We start from the raw sequence: 23,630 nt of genomic DNA, 5'->3' as shown, positions 1-23,630 counted from the left end.
CAAAACGTCATCTGCCATCTGGTCGTGCGTGTTGAATATTAAAATTATTAAAAAGTAACAAAATAAAATAACATAAACGATGGATTATAATAAAAAGAGTTCTACGTTTTTCTTAATTAAAAAAATCTTTTGAGTATACCATGTTTAAACATTGCTGTCAATGTTAACTGCGCCATTACAAGTCGTTTCCAATGAATCATTCGTTGACACGGGACACACTTGGTTTGTCTTTGGTTCCGCAGTTGAAGACCGTTTCTCTACCTCTTTCGCCTTTTCCTTTTCCTTTTTCATTGCCTTATTGACAACATCTGCAAATGTTGATTCTGACTTTTCATTTATTTTACCATTTTGTTCACCATTTAGTTTCTTGACAAATAGTTGCCATTTTGCTTTAACCTTATTATCTATTGAACCATCTTGTAAATTACTTGATTCATTGATGGTAATGAAGTTTTTTAACTTATCTTTATTTTTTATTATTAATTGTCTAAAATTATTACACGGTGTATTCTTTGCCTCTAGAACAGATCTATTCCCGTCCAAAACTTTTCTACACTTGTCTGATACATCTGTCGTTCTATTCCTACTTCGTTGTATAGCATGTTTAATAATGTTATTCATTATTTCAGCAATATGTTCATCTTCTGTACTACGTAAATCAGTATTGGCAGTGATATGAACGAGAGTAGAAAATCTATGGTACAGCATACATGAGAACTGTATTAGAAGAAGAAATCCAAATACAGCACTGAATAATATTGCTATGGGAACGATCGAAATGTTTTCTCCGCCACATTCAAACCTAGCCGTTAATGAGCTTTTGAACGCATTGACTTGTGTTAATCCAAACATGACTGTTACAAGAACGGCATTGGAAAGATAAACAAATAGACAGACGGTATTCCTTAATTCAACTAATTCGTGTTTCAGCTTTTTCTCTTGTTCATTCGTGAACTTGTCCTCCCGATTATGTGGCTTCAAATATTGCTCTATCTTTTTTTCCCAAAATATGGTTTCCTTTTCGCTGATATTGGGTACATTTTCATCGACAATATAATCAAAGGTGTCTTCCATGTTCGTCCTCCCGTGCATTCCGTTATTTAAACTTGATTTTTTATTAGTGTCATCCACTTTTGGCGCTAAAAGAAATAAATGATAAACGATTAGATAATGTTTTTATAGGCAGTTTCATAGTTTTATTTGGAACAGTTTTATAAGTCGTCTTAGTTTTAGAAACATCAATTTAAAAATGCATATGTTTTTTATAACAAAATCGAAAGTTTTCATAGTTAATTAAACGTATGTACATATACTTTTTTTCTGAAGAAAATTCTTAAGTTTTTCCACATTTACATGATTTAGATGTTTTACTTTTTTTGACTGCCTGCATATTTTCCGTATGCAAAGTTACCTTAGCTTGAACCTCCTCGTAAAATCCGGTGATCGCAATACGAACATGTGCTCAATATCCATGCGGGGGACTTAGATTAACATAGGACCCTATGGGAAATGCATACAAACGTCTTCTTTTAAGAGAACAACTGAATGAAATGAAACCAAACAGAACGAATGCTCCTTGTGATATGCTGACCAAGTGTTGTTACTTTGTAGCCAATCAATCATCCAAGATGGCCACCAGCGAGGGGACTTGGTTTAACATAGGAACCTATGGGTAATACATACAAATGTCTTCATTTAGAGAACCACTGAATGGAATGAAACCAAACATATCATGACTGTTCCTTATGAGATGCAAACCAAGTGTTGTTACTGTTTCGCCGAACCAACACCCAAGATGCACAGAAATTTGATATAAAAAGTAATAGAAGCCATTCATTAAGTACTGTTTACATTGCATGTACATACTTTGTGGTTGTTCTTCATCTGTACGTTCATCGTTGGTGCTATCTTTCGAATTGGATATCGCACAACTGTAAAATAAACAAGAATGTGTCCATAGTACACAGATGTTCCACTCGCACTATCATTTGCTATGTTAAGTGGACCGCAAAATATGAATCAAAACTGTTTGACAAAACTTTCATTAATGATTGAACAGAAAAAATGATATTTTAGATTTGTCAATGTCACATGCCTAGTGAATTTTAAAAAAATTACCTGATCATTACATTTTATTCTTATGTTGTAGTGTAACATCATAGTCCCAGGTTTTTGAACAGTTGAGCGCTTACACTTATTTAGTTTAATTCCGCCCCTTAGTCGATACCCAAACTAGTGAATTGTCAGTCCTCGAGGGTATCAGCAGCTTAGAAGTCAGTATTTCGGTACTGATGCGATTTATACATGTTACAATCCCTTCTAAAATGTTCGTTTATAAACACATAGATAATTAAAAAAAACTAAGGCTTTAACTCACTCAGTAAAAATTGGCCTTGATGAATTCAGATATTTTCAGGTTCATTTTTGTCATATACTTTCATTTGATACGGTTCTAATAAATCCATGGATTTCAAATATCGGCGTTTATTGTTCCTGTGAAATGTAAATCGAGAAAAGCGCTTCGGACGCATGACATTTATTTAACGTGTTGTTTTTCATTAATGTGGGCCTGTCCTCAGCCACGAGCCGATAATTCAGTGATTGTCGTTATTTAAAGTGTGCCTCATTTTTTCATAAATTGTTTTGTTATACATTAGACCGATCCATTTTAGACCGTTAAATTTGTCGATTGAGTTGTTTAATATTTTTTCTACTTTTACAGGTGACTTTTCTCATTGTACGGTGGCCTATAATTGCTTGCATCCAATTAAATTGAAATATTTTGAATAGTTTGTCAAAATATTAAACCATATGGAAAGAAAAAAATGAAAGAAGTGACACAGATTTTTTTTTAAACCACTAACCATACAAGCTTTCCAAACGAACAAAGATATCCAGCGTCCTGTTTATCTTTTATCTGATCTGTGTTTGCTTTATCGTCTGGCTTCTTTTTCGTGTCGGTGTCTCGTGTCCCCCATGATGTGACATGAAGATTACCAATTGAAAACAGAAACATCAACATAGACATTGAAGGTATGGCCAAAAAATATAGTACTCCAGGAAGTATGCATAGGATCTCCTACAACGATTTCATACACAAAGCTTTGCAGTTATTGAAAAACTATATAGTCGAATACAGAACAAAAATGGGCTACAATAAACTAAAAACGAACTTTGTTTAATACATTTAACGATAACAAGATTCAGTGTACCAATAACATTCTTTAATGTTCATTTACAAAATTACAATAAAACACTTTTTGTTTACTCTTTCATTCGAGCGTCACTGGTAAGTCTATTGGAGACGATAACTGTTTTTACACAATGTATTTGATTAGAGCATCACTGAGGATTTTTTTGTAGACGATATGCGCGTCTGGCGTTTATAATTATAGCCCAGTATCTTTGGTGAGGTTTTTTTAAACAAAGTTTGAGCACCATTTGAACTCGTATTTCATTGACTTCAGTATATGTAAAGGCTATTGCAAACAGAAGCATTTATATATTAATAATTATTTGCTTAGTATATCTTTCCTGGTAGAAAGTCCATCATGTATAAGTTTTTTTTTACATAAAGTATACATGTAATGTTCTAGGATTAATTCCATCAAACCATGTACATGGCTCAATTGTAACAACATATATTTTAAAACAAGATATCTCGGAATTCATCCAAGCATTTACCTTTGGGTGAAGAATAGCTGATATGACAAACACTCCAGCCACAAAAATGATAAAAATGGTTGTCGTTGAGCACAAGCCCTCAAGTATGGCGTCTCGCACAACTCCGATCATAACAACAACCATTACAATCACGTATATGCAAGATAAAACGGCGGCCATTTGCAACTAAAAAATATTAAGGTAGTAATACATAGAAGTAAGATTAATCTCTTAAATCTGTGAAAAAAACATTAAGTACAATTTTAAATGATTAAATTGAGAACGTATTGAATTTTCCTCGGAGTTCAGTATTTTTTGTGATTTTACTTTATATATATACATACCTGGCGTTCAGTTGAGGTATACAGACACATCAATATAAACACTATCACTGGAATAAGGTTCAAGATAAGTGCCAACCATGGCGGAATGGTCTCGAATCCAACAATTAACGCTCCCAATATAATCATGAATATTGTTCCTGGTGTTAGTATTGTGGAAACAAACAAAATGAATTGATACACAATGTATAGAAAGGATATATTTTCATTGTTTTTTGTTACATTTTTCCAGTCTTGAATAATTTCTAAAATGTTGGCCATAGTTGATGGTGTCCAACGTCTACGTTGGGTGTAAAATTCATTGAACGATTCGGGAGCAAATGTATGCGAATCAGATTCAGCACAATATTCAATTTTCCATCCTTTTTGAAGAAGAAGCGTGCATAACCATCGATCTTCGCCTGTGAAAATAAGTTGAGATCAAGTGTAATGTACGACAACAATTTTTGCTTAGTTTCTGTTGTAACCTATTCTGACATTGGACTCTAACTTCCATTAAACTGCGATTTACTGTGCGTATTGCTGTGTATTTATTTACTCTACATTGGCTGGAGGTGCATGTATCGGGGGAGTGTTTAAATCTAACTAAACATGCTCAACCGCCACATCTTGGCGCCGGTCCCAAATCAAGAACCTCTTGCCTTTGTTAGCTTTGCGGGCGTATGAGTGTTTTTTTCAACTCTTGTATGTTGTTTTGATTAAAGAGATAAGTATGGTTTCCCATTCCGTTGAACTATAACAAAATGTTGTGTAAGGGCCATCTGAAGCCTCCGGGGCTATCTCGCTGTGTTAAAGACCAAGAAGTGGCTTTCGGTAGTTTTTCTTTACACTTTTGTCGGATTATTGTCTCTTTGACACATTTCTTATTTATATTCTCTATCGTAATTATCTATCTGATTACTATATATAAAAATAAAAATTGGTATGTGAGAGTTTGTTTTACAAATGTATGTATTGCATAACTTTGCCGGTTTATAATATATTTGTTTGCATTGCAATTTATCATAATAAAGATATTTGATACATACGTCAGTGTGCGAAACATGTGTTTCTAGAACTGGTACGATTTTTTTAAAACCAAAAAAAGGCATTTAAATACATCTGCATGATGTAGAGCTGTTTACATCTTATGTGGTAAACTTTACATGCCGGATAATTTTCAATTTTATGCCCGAAAAATGATTTTCATGACAGTCGACTGCTCATATGAAAGTAAACAAAGGCAACTGTAATAAACCGCTGTTCAACGTCAAAATTTCATTAAGAAACACAAAACCTTAAACAAACTAAATAAAGGCAACCGTAGTATATACCGCTGTTCAAAACACAGAAACGGACCAAGCATCAGACAAAATCCCATGAGAATAACAAATATAACATCAAAACCAAACACATGAATTTGGGATAGACAAGTACCGTGACACGTCTTATCGCAATGTGAATGTACACCCAAAAATAAGAGAAAACAAACGACGCAACGTTAAAATGTAACGCACACAGAAACGAACAATAATATAACAATGGCCATATTCCTGACTTGGTACAGGTATTTCTAAATCCGAGGGAAACACATCAACTTAATTCATGAGGAAAACAACGAAACAATAAAACACTGGACTACAACAAAGGCAACCCTTCATTAACTACAAACTTAAGAAAAGAAAAATTAGGTGATTAAAAAATTGAAAAATGAAAAAAATCACATTTACATTTTAAATCAACAAAGTTATTTCTAAAAAAACGTCTTAATTATGCCGATCTGGTATTGAAAGCGTTTGATTAAGCCATATTAATTGACGTGACATTTTATAATATAATATTCTTATTTCAAGACATTGTGCTTAAGGTTCTTACCTTGATCATACTGCAAACACTGTCTAGCTTCTTGTGCAACTGAGGTATATGTCTCCAGAACTTCGTGTTGTAATATTGCTGAACCACGAAACAAACTGAAACAACCAGGACTACATAACACACAACCAATCACGTGTTCGGTTGCTTTCTGAAGCCAATGACTTATAGCATACTCAAACTGTTGATACCAAACCATAGGACCTGTTAATAAAACATGATAAGTCTTTAATCAATTTTTTGGGATAAATAATGTAATTAAAATGACAAAAACGTTTATGATGTGAAAAATTCGTTCCTTTTCTTTATAGATATTTATCGGCGTAAAGCTACTGTCGTTGTAATATCAATAGTCTCCAAGACAGCAGTAAACACATTCATTTCGATAAAAGTACTAGTAGAATGCTTGACAGGACATTTGCATACTCAGTTGAAATATTTGTCGTCATTTTCTCTGGAATTTCTGTCCTATTCGTAACAGTTATCGAACTTCGGTCAGTTTTGGGTTTTGAAAATATCCTAACTTTTAAAATGCCACACACCAGAAACCAACTAAGAACACAATTAATGATTGTAATGATGTGCAATTAACTATGCTGTACATGTACACCAATTTTATACTTTTACATTATGTCAGATCTCATTTCACAACTAAATGAAAATTTAGCTCTGAAATTTGTGGAAGATTAGACTGTTCTTCTCTTTTAATTCGTCATATGTCTTAGTCTGTAATGACTTATAGTCATGTATTCACCTACACATGCCAAATTTGTTCACATGAATTTCACATGAATCTCTCAAGAAATTCACGTGAACAATTTCACGTAAAATTCATCTCAAACGAATTTCACATGAACTTTTACCCCCAAAAAAATTAGATACTTTTCATGATTTTAATCAGATTTTAAAAATTATTCAAATAATGTTATTTCACAAATTCACGTGAATTACATATGATTTTTTTTATGTGATTTTAAGGTGAAATTCAAATAATTTTCACATGAAACTCACACGAAACTCACATGAACTGATCTTACGTGCGTTTCAAGCATAAGCTAGTTTGAAGTGAAATTGATGTGAAGTTCACGTGAGATTCACATGAATTTTAATTCACTTGAAGTTGATGTGAACGAAATTTGCCTGTGTATGATCTATACCAATTAGTATGCCGATAAAGAAGAAGACTGCAAATTTCAATAAAAAGGCTATATAATCATTTAAATATTCCTAAGTAGGAAACACTTGTACACAATTACTACATTTATTTTTTCTAATCTAAAAGGAAAACAAGTATATAAATAATCCCCCCAAAAAAGTGGTGAGACGAAATCTAAAATGATGCACAGTTGAGGAGTTTGATAAACTCAATTGATACACCCTTGGAAACAATTTTAAATGAAAGTGTTAAATCATGGTGTTTTGTTCTGAGCGTCACTGATGAGTCGTATGTAGTCGAAACGCGTGGCTGGCGTATTAAATAATAATCCTGGTACCTTTGATAACTAATTATATTATCAACATGCCGTAAGAAAATAGTATAATTGGATTTCTGCAAAATAAATCTGAATTTTTACATTTTCTCTTTTTCAGTGATATTTGAATTAATTTAGTCGTTAGTAATGTAGGTGCGTTAAGTTTTCTTTTTTTTTAAATTTCTACAACTTGTCTATAACATACCATTCCCAATGGGATGAATTCTGCCACATGCTGCCCCTACTTTATCGTTCTTTTCCATTCGTCTCATTAAACTTAGTACAGCCTCTGGTTCGAAGTCAACATCTCCATCGAGAGCTAGTAGGAAAGTATTTTCAGCTATTTCCTGGATTTGTTTCTTCTTTTGTTTCTTCTTTTCTAACTTTTTTGTCTTCTTCTTTTCTAACAATTCCTTTTTTTCTAACTCGCTCTTTTTTTCTAACTTCTCTTTCTTTTTATCTAACTTTTCATTCTTTTCATGTAACTTTTCTTTCTTGCTTTTGGTTTTTGAACTGTTGTAGCCTTTTTCAAGGTTTAGAATCTGTGGTATTTTCCATTTTAAAATGTACAGCATATACATAACCTACATTATATAAATACATTTTTCTGTAATGCCTAGTAACACAAGTGACACTTCTCTTCTAAACTTTTACCTGGAATGACTCCTTTTAAATTGATGATCGTTTTCAAAAACCTAGTTGGACAGATTTTGAGATTTTAAAGCATGAGGGTTCAACTTATCATAATTTTACCACAAGATGGCCATTTATGTTTAAAAAAAAACTTTCCCACAAAACGACAACGTTGGAGGGAATATAATCTTAAAGGGGCAACCCGCAGAAAATCACAATTTTCATGCCCAAATGAATTATGTCTTTTCTAAAAGGACAACAAATTTCTATTTGATCGAAGAGCTCTATGAAAAGCGTAATATTCGCTGTTCCAGATATTGAACACACTATTGACATTGACGTAAATGCCATAGACAATTAAAGAAGTAACATTCTTAATCGATATGCAATAACAAGCTAGATTTAGATGAGTCTATTTGACTATCTTCATTTCATTTAAGTAGGTATTTATCATTGTTTGTTAATCAATTTATGTTTTGAAGATTTTCAGTTTTCCTTTCGTGCATTTCCCAATACGATCCTTACATTCTGAAGGGAGGTTAATCATTTTTAAAAATCATATAAAAAATGCGTAGGGCCAAACAAAGCATGTCATGGATAATTAGCTTACATATGAATAAATTCTAATTTTAATAGGGGTGTGTAATCTAAGAGTTTGAAAACGTCATATTAGAAGTTTTGTAATAAATAGAATTGTTAGTTTAATGTAAACAAAAGCCGTTATACTATCTTAGTATAGAGCTAAAATATATAAAATATCTTTTAAATCAAAAACAAATGGTCATAAAAAAATCGTGTTAATAGAAATTGGAAGGAAAGTTTATGGATCAAGTAAATAAACTCATCATAGATACAACATTCTTTGTTATGTAATTTATTTACATAACAAAATAGTGTATTCTAAAATAACTGTGTGCAACGAAAATGCTATAATCTAAACTTCATTTCATGCCCGTTAAAGATTATCTGATTTTCATCGACACTTTGTCAGACAATAATTTTGCTAGATTAACTGTCTTTTTCTTTAGAATAAAAAAATTGATTGAATTACTGTCAATTACTTTAATGAATCATGCGTATCATGTTTACATAATGTCACACATTTTTATTTTCGATATCTTCTGTCAAAACGCAAAATACAAAATAAACATCAAAATTGTCATGACTGTTATACAAAAGTATGTTCTTTTTTTATTAATTACAGATTATTGGTGGAGGAAAATAATTTATAAATATATGGATATCATTGTCTAATATACCTGACTCCAGCGCTTCTTGTTTCGAACTTTTGTCTTGTCTTTCAAATGAATGAACATTTTATTCTCTCCAGGAAGTGTCCATTCAATTCTAGCACCATAAGGAGTTTTAAGCATACCGCCGTCTGGTAATTCAATTTGTTTTTCATAAAAGTCCCTGATTAAAAAAACAATGCATGTAAAGATTAAATACGGAGGAATCGTTACATAATAAAAGATATCCGTCAAAGACGATATAATATATTTAAACACTCGTCTTTCTTAAACTAAAAAGTAAAATCACAAAAATACTGAACTTAGAGGAAAATCCAATCAGAAAGTCCATAATCACATGGCAAAATCAAATAACAAAACACATAAAAAAGGATGGACAAGAACTGTCATATTCCTGACTTGGTACATAAGACTAGTATTCATTTGTAGTTTCAAAATTCGATTCAATAAATACGTTTTAGAAGCATAATGACAGAAGACAATGACATCAGTTTTGCACACTGATGTCAACGATATAAACTCTTAGCGACATTCAAACGCAAAACTACAATGGTTAAAATATGCAGCAAAACCTAATTTATCTCCTACGGAAATAAAAAAAAATCAAACGATCGTTTTTGGTTAACTTTCATATTTTGTCTATACGATGTGTTTTTAATAACCTTGTCGCGTTCCTTCATCCTGATTGTTCAATGTCCTTTATGTATCTTGCCTTTCTCTTTTATAAAAATCGTATCTATATAACCTTCCATTATTATCTCAAATGTATAGCTGTGAAACTTGATTATCCCATCTTAAAAGCATTGAAATTTAGATTTATTTAAATAAGCATTTTAATCAATAAATTCCTTTTAAGTGAACTTACCAGGTAGCAAAACTCAATTCTCGTATGAAGGTTTTAACATGTATATTCATTTCTCTTTTTTGACTTTGTGTGTCCGTTGTGGGTTCAAATGCATCATCAAAAAATACATGTGCTGAAAATTCAAATTTTGTTATATTGTATGGCCATATTTTTTTCTCACATTCTTTCATAATCACGTCTTTTCCCTAGTTTGGTTAGATTTGTGCAGATCAGTATGTGGTTGTTTGAAAAAAAAAAATTCTTTTCATAAGTTGAGATTGGTCTTCAGACAACATTTCAGTGGTTGCTACAACTCCAAGATCGGTACTATATTCAGTATTTTGTTAAATGTATATGCTGTTCTGATAATGACGACCAACTGAGTCAGACCTTGTCAGACCAAATTATTCAGTTTGGTCTTTTCTTCTGTTTTCATATTACTTTCTACCTAAGAAGTAGTTTAAGCTCTTTAGTATATATCTCTTTGACTTTTTTGTATGTTCGTCCATCTCATGAGCTGTATACAAGTGGTTGTCTTTTCTTACTGGATGACATATCTAGTTGTCTTTCATTTTATAGAATAAATCCTCATGATCATAGAAGCGTTCTATAACGAATTATTTCAAACACTTTAACATAAGTGCTTTATCGTTGTTGACTTTTTTTACATTGACGTTTTATTTTAGTTTAGCCTTGATGTAGTCTTTTAATTTAAAAAAGTACAATCTCATATTTTCATCACAAATTGCAAACAATTAGATTGCAAAGAAACTAACACAATTATTATTATCTTCAAGTAAAATAAAAAAGAATAAACAATACCTTCTAAATCAAATGTCTCGACATCTTCCTTTAAGTCTTCTTCCATAAATTTGTTTATACTTTGTCGCATGTCTAACCTAATTTAACACAAACGACTTCTGATCAAATGTTTTAATATAAAGATAGAAGTCATGAATTATAGAAGCTTATTCTACGCAAGAGTAAAGGGTTTAAAAAGTATAATTCGTATAGCAGTTCAAATCAAATAGATTATTTGTATGTATGTTCAACAATTTGCGATTGGTTTGGTTGCGCGTCAGTGTTTCTGTTTTTCCTTTGTTTTCCTTTTATAATTGATGTGTTTCCCTAAGTTTTAGTTTGTAACCAAGATTTGTATTTTTTGTTTATCGATTTAGGACTTTTGAACAGCGGTATTCTACTATTGTCTGTTTTCAATACGAAAAAAAAACTATCTAAAATAATTGACATGTGTTTTTTTCGTACTTTTTAAAATCATATTTCACAAAATGCAAAAAGACGAATCTTTACGTAATCTGAGAATGACGGAATACAAAATATCAATATACGTTAGTGATCTGTATATATATAAAACGTTGATCAGTAAATATATTTCTATTACATTTATTTACACTTAAAAACTCTAAAACCGCGATTGTTGCACTGAACCGGGAGTGTTTAACCTTAAAATGAAGTTTGTTACCTTAAAATAGATGTTACCAACTGTCTCATTTCAGTCGCAGTTTCATGCCACAATGTAGCACAACAGGCATAGAGCATTCTTCTTTTCTTTTGATCTTGACTTGATTTCTGTAGTAAGAACAAATGTTATTCTATTGAAATTAAATTGTTAAAAGTGATAAAAGTGATAAAATGAATTCAATATTGAAAATACAAACACATTTGACGTAAAAAGACAGTGAATTTAATGTAGTAATCTACCATTGTTGTCATTTGATATAAGTTACATGTGTAAACAAATAATGATATCGAGTTCAATTTTGTATGAACCAGAAACAACATTGTATGTATGAAAAATCGCATGCTCCATTTATGTTATTATTGTATATTGCTTTTCACTGACAAACCAATTCGCTGTTTATAAATGCCTAACTCCCTTCTTAACACTTCGACTTTTGTCATTTGATAGATTATGAAGTCTTAATTCAATTTTCCTTTCTCAATCACGAACCGTCTCGTTAATAGTATTTAATTAAAATTCATATTGATTTGGTTTACATTGAGCATTCAAATATATTGTGCAAAGCTTGACATTTCATTTTTAATCTTTGATTCTGCTAATTAAACTAGAACTATGGAAAATATTATACAGAAATTGAAACCTTTTGCATACAAATGACCGAACATGATACAAACAATTGAATACACTTATTTTTGTGTTGAATGATATTGTCCTTTAACTTTATTAGGATTAGTGTACGGATAAACGCGTTCTGGGAATATGTTTGTATTACACACAGAATGTAGTTTATATTTTCTCATTGGAGAAAGCCGTACGGTGACCTGTAGGGGTAAACGTATATCCCATTTAGTCTCTGGTGAAAAAGTGTCTCATTGATAATCATACAACATTTTTTTCATTCAATACAAAAATAAAACATATCACAAAATTAACTTAATTTATTTTGTGTATTAACTATATCTAAAGGCTAAGTATATATTAGAACACACCTTCTCTCGGTGAACAATGTCATATTCATCATCATCTCTCCTCCGATTCAGTAACAATGATAACTCAGTAAAAATTCCACAGTAAAATGGTGAAACGAATATCCTAGGAAAAGGATAAAGATGGTTTGTATTTATAAGTTTTTACTAAAGTATGCTCTGACGATGTCATCATAATGGGCATGATGTTTATGATTTGGAACAATATGTAATTCAATTATGTTTTCTAGAAAAATGACAAATAAATTCGACATCGATTTTCAAAGACCAGTCAAATCAAATGTCCAAACATACATTTTACAATTTGAAATTGTTTGGTTAGTCAAGTTTTGTCAACTGAATGTAAATGTATGTACAACAAATAGAGAGTCTAAAATATAAAATAAAATTAAGAATCATATATCTTATCAGGACAAACTGTTTTCAAAGTAAACTCTACATTTAATCTGTAGATGCATTTGACGTAGGCCTAGCAGGAAAACAGATTGTCCGTGTTCCTTTTTGTTTCATTACAAATGGTTGATTTACAATAAGATCGCTTCACGTTATGAAATATGATGCTTTTATTATGTTATTGTCATAAGTGTATAATTGTACTACAATGCTAACAAATACCAATTTGTATCATTGTGAACAAACTTTCATCACAAAAGTACCAGATACCTATTTTACGCTTTAACAGATATAGTTCAAATGATTAAATGAAGCTACAACGTGGAAAAACATACCAACTACTAGTATTAGAACTTTACAAAAGTAACCAGAAATCATAACGTAGAAGTCAAATCATGACATTTCACTACAAACCAGTAAAAGTCTGAAATGGCCTATATCTGTACTCGACTGTACTGATTTTTACTCGACCAGTCTGAATTGGTCTGACTTGTACTTGAAATTACTCGACCCCAGTTTGAACCATACTCGATTGTACTGAATCGTACTTGACCCTTATCTTTGCCATTGAAAATAGTCTGAACTTTAAATTTACTCGACCAGTCTGAAACAGTCTTAACCCATTCTCGATCTGTACTCGACCTATTTTTTCAGTCCTAACCATACTTAACCAAAGGTCTGAACAATACTCGACCAGTCTGAACCATACTGAACCAAATAACCTCTACTTCTTTTAACTGTTAAAATAAGTTTCTTTTTAACTGCCATATATAAAAACAGCCAACAAAATCATTGAATTGTTTAACCTTTAATATTAGAAATATATCTATTATAATTTGGGATATCTTTTTTTATATTATATTTATAAATTTATATCAAAACGGGATAAAATTACAGAAATTAATGAAATTGTTCTTCTGATTAGTGGTGAAGTATAAAGTATTACCTCTGCTTGGGGCAAACTCATTAATAAGATCACACCTGGTCAGAGGTATTAAATTCTAAATAACATTTATTCAAAATTGCAACGTCCTGTTTAATTTAAATAACAAGGCCTTTCAAATATACTAAATAAGTATTACACGAGTTTAAGAAAACAGGGCTTTCTTTTTACCTGTAAAACACACATGTACTGTAGTAATTAAACCATATTAAAGTGCTTTTTGTATGCCATGTCTTTAATTTGACAAAAAAAACATAAATTTAAGTGAAATAAACTTTTACTGTTACTTTGGAACACATTTCCTTTTTAAAAAAGGTTATCAAGGATTGCTATGGAAATTCTATTATCATGACTATATTAAATTCTTGGTTTTACTAAACAAAACAAGGTCTCATTTTTTAAAATTATTTAAATATATAATAAAAAAAAATGATTCACTGCATTATCAAATAAACTCAATTGACACCATAAATCTATATTAGGCTTAGGTTAAAGGTGAAAATAGTCCAGTTACCATAAAATACTTCTGAAACATTTTAAAATTTTGAATAACATTGAAAATATTAGTCGAAATTTATTTTTTAAGATTATTTGATCATCTTGTTTTATATATATTTTAAAGTTAATATATATAATTATGTAAGTGTTGAAGTTATATTATGATTGATTATTGTGAAATTTTAATTTCAATATTAATTTCAATACATTTTTTAATTTCAAGTTGTTGTTCAAATTTCATTTTTGTTTTAAACATTTCCTAAATTGATAAAACTCAGTTGATAGATACAAAGAATGGGTCTAAGTTGGTGAAGACTTGGTCGAGTTTGGTTTAGTGTAGGTCGAGTATGGTTCACTCTAGGTCGTGTATGGTTCAGACTAGGTCAAGCATGGTTCAGACTCGCATAAAATGGTTAAGTACTGGTACAGTACAAGTTCAGACTATTAAGTATTGTTCAGACTACAGTCGAGTAGTATCAAGTAAATTTCAGACCAATTCAGACTGGTCGAATAAAAATCAGAACAATCAAGTACAGATATAGGCCATTTCAGACTTTTACTGGTTTGTAGTGTTTATTAAAGTTACAAATTTACAAGCTCAGAAAAATATTTACCTTGCAGTTTCTCCATTTTTCCTTCCATTTGTTTTCCAGATATGTCTTGTAATGAGAAGAATAGATAAAAACAGCAGAATAAATGCTGCAAGTAATTCCGAACAATTTTCAGATAATCGACTGCTATCTATGATACACCAATCAGAAAATAGTAGATCACATGAATCTAGTTTTAACACGTCCGGTTGATTCATCAGGCCTCCCATTACAATAGTTACCACAGGAAGTAGCATGACTATTGGTAGACTGAAGCAAAATCGTTGGCAGTTGATAACACATACGGTTTTCGATGCTTTATAACAAAGATAGTTACACATGATACAAATAAAAGCCGTTAAAAATGGCACATTCGTTTGGCAAACCGGATTAAATCCAAATTGTTGTTCCCCAAAGACGGTATTCATGATAGTTGTTCCATTGTTAAATAAGGCTTTCAATGTGGCCATTGAATCGATTCCCCTACTGACAAATACCACGATGACTGCACAAAACGTAATAAGTATTTTCCAAAAACTTAATATACATGATGTCTTAGTTCTTCTTTTATGGAGTTCTCGTTTCAAGCGGCAAGCAAATTTTGATTCGTGTGTCCCCATTGATATAAAGTTTTCCCAGTATTTAATTGAAATAAGTAATACTGAAAGCAAAAATAAAGCAATCATTGTCCCAATGTTAATGTAAATCATTATAAGAATAATGCCTGCAGCATGCAGTATTAAACCTGTGAATGGTAATGCAAAGGACAACTTTGATGTTTCATTAAATATAATAAATGCAGAATGGGAATTATCTCCTTTACTTGCAGTTCCTTCCCTTGAAATTTCACCGGTTTTATTTTCATTTTTCAGGTTATTCCCGGCTGTAGTCTGTTGACGGATTGTTTCATTTTCCGTTATAGATGATGTCTGGTTTTTCGTTTCATCTGAAGGATTTTGACGTTTTGATTCTGAACTGGTGCCATTTGTAGTCTGTTCATTCCTTTTCGTTGTATCTGTTGCCTCATTATCCGTCCCGTATGATGTTTGTTCTTCCGTTTGATCTGACGGATTTTGACGATTTGATTCTGAACTGGTGCCATTTGTAGTCTGTTCATTCGTTTTCGTAGTATCTGTTGCCTTACTATCTGTTTCTTGTGATGGTTGTTCTTTCGTTTTATCTGAAGGATTTTGACAATTTGATTCTGAATTCGTTCCTTTTGAAGTCTGTTCATTCAATGTTTTAGATGATTTTCGCTTTAGTTGAAAGGCCATCTTATCAATGAGATCTAATATCGGCAATATCCCACAAACTGCCAAATAAACGACTGACGCAGAAGCTGGATCAAATGCAGGTAACACAATAAACCCCATTATGGAGAGACCAACTGAATGAAGGGTTTCAATACCGATTAGCTAAAATTCAGAACATAGTAGAATTAATGCAACTGCAGTGAGCAAAACACAACAAAGCAAATTAATACACGTACCCCACCAAACACCGAAGTGCTCCATAAATACGACAAAGCTCAAAATTTGATGATTCGGTAAAAGTTTGATAGACATATGACCTTGAAAGATACCAACTGAAAGTGACATTGTGAAAAGAGGAAGCCATTTAAAAGAATAACGAAAGATACCAAACAGACAGTCAAACTCAAAAATCGAAAATAAACTGAAAACGCCTTTGGATAAAAACGAAAAAAACAAACAGACAAACAATAGTACACATGACACAACATAGAAAACTAAAGAATAAACAACACGAATCCCACCAAAAACTAGGGGTGATCGCATGTGCTCCGAAAGGGTAAGCAGATCCTGCTCAACAGGAGGCACCCGTCGTGTTGCTTATGTGATTACAAATCCGTTAAATAGTCTAATTCGGTAGGTCACATTCATGAAAGGGAAGGAGTTTGTAGTTACGACGTAAGGAACATATCCGATATTATTTGTCAAACGGTTATTCCATAACGGTCAACCAACTCATGATGGCGTCCATAAAATTTACGAAGTAATGATTTCAACTTTACCAATTGGAACTCTTGCTTTAATAGCTTCCTTGTGAGTAGCAACCCTCTATCAAGGAAATCATGATAGGAAATACAAGCACAGAAATATCGTATCAATTGGGAGATATATACCCCGTATGCAGGTGCTGCTGGAATGTTGCTACTTAGAAATGGAAAGTTCACAATTGGAAAGCTGAAATCATCTCTTTTGTCGTAAAGTTTTGTTTTCAACCGACCAACATTGTCAATTTCTAGATGTTAGTCAAGATATTAGGCCGACTTAACTGTACATGTATCTGTAGCATCCTTTATCTCTAGTTCGATAGGATTAGGTGCGTTCTACATAGTTACCAAATTTTGAATTATTTAGTGAAAGAGCATCATCTATATAGCGAAAAGTAGAGTTAAAGGATATTGCTAACTTCTTATCTTTCTTCCTAAGAAGTTCCTGTATGAGGTCAGCCTCATAATAATAAGAAACAAGTCGACAAAAGAGTGGCACAATTTGTTCCCATTGGAATGCCGACAGTCTGTTGAAAAACACGTCCTCCAAACAAAACAAATACACTTTTTGAAAATGAAGATACAACTTTTTTTACAGAATCGTGATTCAGTAGTCATGAAGTGACACATATATGTAAGACTAGAATAGCGAATATCTGTTCAGGCAAAGTACACCGAATTCATATTTTATCAGCGTAAATCTGAGCTAACGATATCGGTAGTTAACCAAAAGAGCCAAATGTACTCACACATTTCACAGAAAAATCTCTAATAACCATTATTTGTTCTGGTAAACCGATATAAAACATCCATCATATGACATTGTATTTTAATTTTGCAATCATAAGTAACTAATAAACTCCCATACTTCAAATAAATGTACACATGAACAATATGTTTTTGAAATCAGTGTGTACCTGTTTTTCCGTATATCTAGTGTTTGTCTATATTTTCTTTTATCTTTCTCTGTTAAATACTTTCAATTGCTGTTGTTGTTTTTTTTTATGTTTTTTTTTTATTCTGATTTGTATGTTCGACAAAATTATGAAAAAATCACCGATACACGAATTCCTCTAATTAACTTACTACCATTAGTACTCTCCAGTCTAATTCTTTATTTGATTTGAAGCAGATTCTAGAAAAGGTAGACATAAACGTCAAGCAATATGGTGCAATTACAACCAGGAACAGTGCCCAGATCCACGATTCGTCAACAGCAGTATTATGAGAAGTTCCTATGCATGGTGTTCCGCTGATACATGAACAGTTTGGTTCCAGTATACCACCAAGAGTATTTATAGCTGAGACATCGGATTCTATTGGTGGATTGATATGCCATATAAGTATATGCAATGTTATCCGTCCTATGAATCCACTTGCAAAAGTCAGAATAAAAAGAAAAATTGCAAAGGCAACTTTCAAAATCTTCTCTGCTTGTGGGCATACAGATCCCTTTAGTTTCGAATTATTCTGTTCTTCGGTACTTTCGGCATCTCTGCAGATATCAAACAAATGACATTTGAATACCAAATATACAAGTTATGTTTTGGTGCATAACAAGTTAATAAATAATGACCACATTTGTACAATACTAATATATACATAGTGTATTATACCGCACTGGATTTTGGTTGGTCAGTGGTTGTCGTTTGTTGATGTGGTTCATACGTAATTCTCGTTTCTCGTCTTTAATATAGATCAGACATTGGTTGTCCTGTGTGAATGTTTGCACAGTAGTATTTTGAGGCCCTTTATAGCTATATATATATAGCTTGCTGTTCGGTGTGAGCCAAGGCTACGCGTTGAAGACCGTACTTTGACCTTTAATAGTTTACTTTTACAAAATGTGACTTGGACCGATTGTTGTCTCATTGACACGCATATCACATCTTCGAGCGTCACTGATGAGACTTTTGGAGACAAAAAGCGCGTCTGGCGAAAAGATAGAATTTTCATCCTGGTATATGATGAGTTTATTATACCTATATAACTAGCAGTGCAAACATAGACCGTCAGAAACAAAGAAGAAGATATACATTAATTCATTAAGCTTTGACAAAAAAAAGCCATCACTAAAAGAGGCGATAAAATATGTTCCGTGTAAACTGATAAGAAATCATACCAATACCAGACGTAGAAAGATTGATTTTGGGTTTTAGATTGCTAATTCATGTAAAAAGGAAACTGATTTTATTTATTTCAGGTGATGCGTACTAATACGTTTTCTTTTCTTTACTTTCGTCGCTATACCAAAAATAAAGTTGAAACCTACATTAGCAGCTAAATAGACAAAAAGGATTTGAAGTCAATCGCTAAACAGAATATCAAACAAGGATCATACACGAGGGTCTGGATGAGGGGGTTTGTTATTCTGTAAACATTTGATTTTCACCCCTTTTTTCTCTAATCTTTAAAAAATTAACCCCTTTTTTCTCTAATCTTCCAAAAATTAACCCTTTTTTTCTCTAATCTTCTATTTTTTGGCCCATTATTCTCTAATCTTCATCTTTTAAGGGCATTATTCTTTAATCATTTAACCCCATCCAAACCCTCATACACAATGTACATGTTTTATGCTTCCTATTTCTTCAAATGGTATTCATTGTCATCAATTCAGTTTAGTAGTGAAACAAATTCTTTTTAGTGAAAACGGTGTTTAGTTAATTGACAAAAAAAGTTAACAATAACAATATAGAGATCTGATTCTTTATTAATCTTTTTTTTTTTATTGCTGACAGCAATTACAAAATAAAAGGAAAAACATATCTATATTTCTAGTTTTGATTATCGTCAGAAAAGAAAAAAATGCATCAGTATTTTATTATCTCGTCATGTTTACATTGATTAAAAACGAGGCTAAAGATACGAAAGGTAGTAAATGTAATACAGATTGAAGATATGTATTTAAACTTACTTATTTGATGTCTCTTTGTTGCTTTTCTTTGAAGTTCCTGCTGTTGGTTCTGCCATGTTTGACATGATGTCAAAATCGTATAAATACTGAAAACCATACGCACATTGTGTTTGTTGTCAATTTTCACATTGATGTTACAATAGTAGAAAAAGCGACCTGCAAAGATCATGAATAAATAAATGAGAAAATTCTTCAAGCTTTTGGAACTATCATCTAAAAATATACCATTCTTTTACACTTTCATTACACCTTTCCTTCTATACATGTATGTACTTTAAATGTAAGTTTCATCATTAAATATTTCAGGAACCTAATATAAAGTGGTTGTCGTTTGTTAATGTAGTTTGTCAGTGTTTCTCGCTTTGTTATCTTTTAGTTTTATATATACTTAATGTCGATTAAATCGTTGGTTTTTCTGTTTGAATGGTTTTATATTATTCACTTTTTGGGGCCGTTTTGGCTTACTATTCAGTGTCAGCCAATGCTCTGTATTAAAGCCCCTACTTTGACCTATGATGATTAACTTTTACAAATTGTGACTTAAATGGAAAGTTCTCTCAATGGCACTCATACCACATCTTCTGAAATCTATTCATATAAATTTCATAGTGTATGTCGAGTTTTTAATTACAGGGTATCATCAATAAAAATTAATACGTAAATGTTGTAAGTTAAGACTTACATGTACACAATCTAGAATGATATTTGACAAAGGGCATTGTGTTGACCCTTATAAACTTGCAATCAATACAATCGAAATTTCGTATGAAATATTACAAATATTTGTTTGAATAGTTTTCGATTGTCATTTTGATTAATAAGTAATACAATAAGTAAGAATAGATTAATCATATAACAATGTAAAGAACATGCATAACAGATAGTTTTTATAATTGTACTTAGTTTATTACAAATACGCTATGGATTTCAATCACAGTTAATTAAAATGAAAGACCGACCGAGCTTGGCTTAATAATGCTTCTACTTGTCGTTTAGGAAGTTCTGCGGCGGAATTAAACAATTAAGAATTTTAAAATTGTTTCTACAAGTTGGAAGAGTTTTAGTTTAGGAACAAAATAAGCGAAAATATTGATACGTTATGGAGCTTCTTTCGAGATATTTGATTTTTTAATTGACGGTCCCCCTTATTAGCAAACATGCTAGCTGTGGATTTGTGCTGACGCAGTTTACTCTCTTAACACGTGTACCCCTATCTTTTGTGGCAACACCTCATTTTACACTCTTTGATGCTCTCGCGATTATCTGATTAAACAATTATAAAAACAATGTATCCAATAGTCGATCTCTTTTTTTAGTCGCTTTGTTACGGCTTTAACATATATAACCTTTTAAAAAAAAACAATAAGTCGGAGTCGCTCTGGTCGCTAACTATAGTTCAAGTGGTCTTCGAATAAAAGATAACCTATTATTTAATTCTAATCTTCTAGTTTTTCCTTACATGTGTACGATCATTTTTGTTACAAATAAGATATAGTTACTACATATTTCATATTCTTAAACAAATGTTAATTTTCATTTAGAATAATTTCTTGTTGCTTAATATTTGTTTTATGATTACGACAACCTGTTTATTCTTTTTGAAATATTACTCTATCCTTCATTTTCTGAAATTTATGCAATCAAATATACATCAGTTAATAAGTCAAGGATATTTTAATTTTCGCCAAATCTGTATTTCTGTCAGACGTCCCTTACTTATTAAATTCAAAGGTAGGGGTAGTATAGAATTTTAGTATAAGTTTAAACTCTTAGAAGTTCGGTACATATAAAGTTTTAAAGTGCACCACACAACCATATAGTTTAACCATGGAAAACTATAGTAGTGCATATGAGCTTTCCCTTCAAGGATATAGAGATTTTCCAAAAACTTATATATATGATCTATTAAATTATTTCAATTCTGTACTTACAATTAAATTATAACGATCTTCCATTAAATGTTGCCTAATTGTTAGCAACAATATAAAATCACACAATGATAATAGTCTAGGAATGGGATAGCTGAATGCTTAGTTACCTTGTGTCTATAATATGCTGATTATTTTTTTTCTTTCTTCGTAATTAGCGAACTTTTAACCCTTGTTTGCAACAATGAATTAATTATAAAAGTTAAATCGTTACTTAATCATTTTTACGTAGATACAATACTGTCATGTGGCTTTCACTATATACATATATATGAGTATCTGTTTATTTTATTTGCATAGTCGAATTATAAGACTGGAGAAGATTTCAATTTTGTTGTTAGATTGTACCTTAAAATGAAACCTGCATAGACAAATTGTCCTTTTAGAAACCTACTTATATATAAGTATACAGGTTCAATTAATTTCAACTGAATGTAACTTGATCCTTGCTTACTAAACTAAAACATTAGAAGAAATTTTCAATGAATCGCTGAACAAAGGTTGCACTTTGTAAATACAGCTATTTCACTAGCCGCACCTCTTTGAGGGAGAAATGTAATATTCACAGATATTTCATGCTGTTTACGTAAACTGAATTTGCTATAATTTTAGTTGTTCTTTTTGCTTGTGCTAATCTTATGAGCAAACCATTTTTTACTGATTTATACACTTTGTTCTGCTGATGTTATAGTGCTATTTAATCACTCTTATATGTAGGGAGGGTGTTACAACCTTAAGGAAAGTAATGCTGCATTATATGTATACCTGTCCAAGGACAAGGTCCTTGAAGTCAGTAGCTTTCATTGGTTGCTGACTATGATACTTGTTTTTCATCTCTTGGTTTGTCATAAATCACAACATAGGTTTTTTTGAATTTTCTATTTGTTTCAACCTTCTATAGCTAAATATATCATATCAGTTGTGCTCGTTGTTGCAAATCGTACGATGTCCTGAATTAGCCCACATCCACATCATTTGTCTTACTAGCTTATAATTAGAAAATATGTAAAATTGCACCATTTAAAACTCCATCCAAATTTTATGTTCTATTTGTTGAATCCACTTGTGATAATATAAACTTTGAACAAAAAAACGTGACATTTTGGCAGATGCCCGTTGTTACACGGTGGTTTACATGTAATGTAATTATAATAATAACTAAAGTATTCTTTCTTTCGATTCTGAGTGTTATATGCTGTATTCCTGTCACTGAATGATGTTATACTAATTAGTGGTTAATTTTAACATTGACATACAAACGAAGGATTTAGCTAGCCATAAAACCAGGTTCAACCCAACTTTTTTTTTCAAAATGTTCACTTCCAAGTCACAAATATGGCAATTGTTTTCAAAAAGTCCGTTTCTATGTATTTTTACGCTGTTTTTTTTTTTGTAGCTGTTTAATGTTTCTGTTGTGCTGTTGTTTTCCTCGGTTGTTGATCGTGACCCGGATTTAAATTCGCTAAATCGATTTTTGAACATATTTAACCGTGCCTTTATCATGTTTATTGTGCTACTATGAAAAAAAAACCTTGCTTTATATATTTCGAATCCGCAATTTTTCTTATTTGAACTCTGAAAGATTCTGAATTACATATCGCCTAAATGTATCTACTGTAATGGGATTGACATTGAGAGATCTGTGCACACTATAAAGAACATATTCATAATTTGTACGTTTTTCATTTGTAAAAACAACTTTGTTAAAGACTAACACGCGTCATTAGTTTACTTTGATATAGAAGTAAGCGACACTACATAATTGATATCATTGAAACGACCTTATATATATTATAACACTTGTACTAAATGTCCTTCCTGGTTGCA

General features: G+C 31.6%; 1 protein-coding gene across 1 annotated transcript; it reads right to left on the bottom strand.

The window, feature by feature from the left end:
* Positions 1 to 5: 5 nt before the first annotated feature.
* Positions 6 to 21,916, bottom strand: LOC139504478 (chitin synthase chs-1-like). The gene is made up of 16 exons (XM_071294582.1): positions 21,807 to 21,916; positions 19,876 to 20,031; positions 18,048 to 18,456; positions 14,972 to 16,362; positions 12,527 to 12,629; positions 11,538 to 11,644; positions 10,877 to 10,953; positions 10,076 to 10,187; positions 9,220 to 9,373; positions 7,533 to 7,911; positions 5,859 to 6,059; positions 4,008 to 4,405; positions 3,685 to 3,849; positions 2,865 to 3,079; positions 1,867 to 1,931; positions 6 to 1,139 (listed from the first exon to the last, which is right to left on the bottom strand). Exons 2-16 carry the CDS (start codon positions 19,938 to 19,940, stop codon positions 145 to 147), a joined length of 4,836 nt encoding a protein of 1,611 aa, XP_071150683.1. The 5' UTR covers positions 19,941 to 20,031; positions 21,807 to 21,916; the 3' UTR covers positions 6 to 144.
* Positions 21,917 to 23,630: the final 1,714 nt, after the last annotated feature.

This window comes from Mytilus edulis, chromosome 14 (genome assembly GCF_963676685.1).
Source record: "Mytilus edulis chromosome 14, xbMytEdul2.2, whole genome shotgun sequence".
NCBI lineage: Eukaryota > Metazoa > Mollusca > Bivalvia > Mytilida > Mytilidae > Mytilus > Mytilus edulis.
Note: the sequence above shows the minus strand (reverse complement) of the source record. Positions and strands in the feature narration are given on the sequence as shown.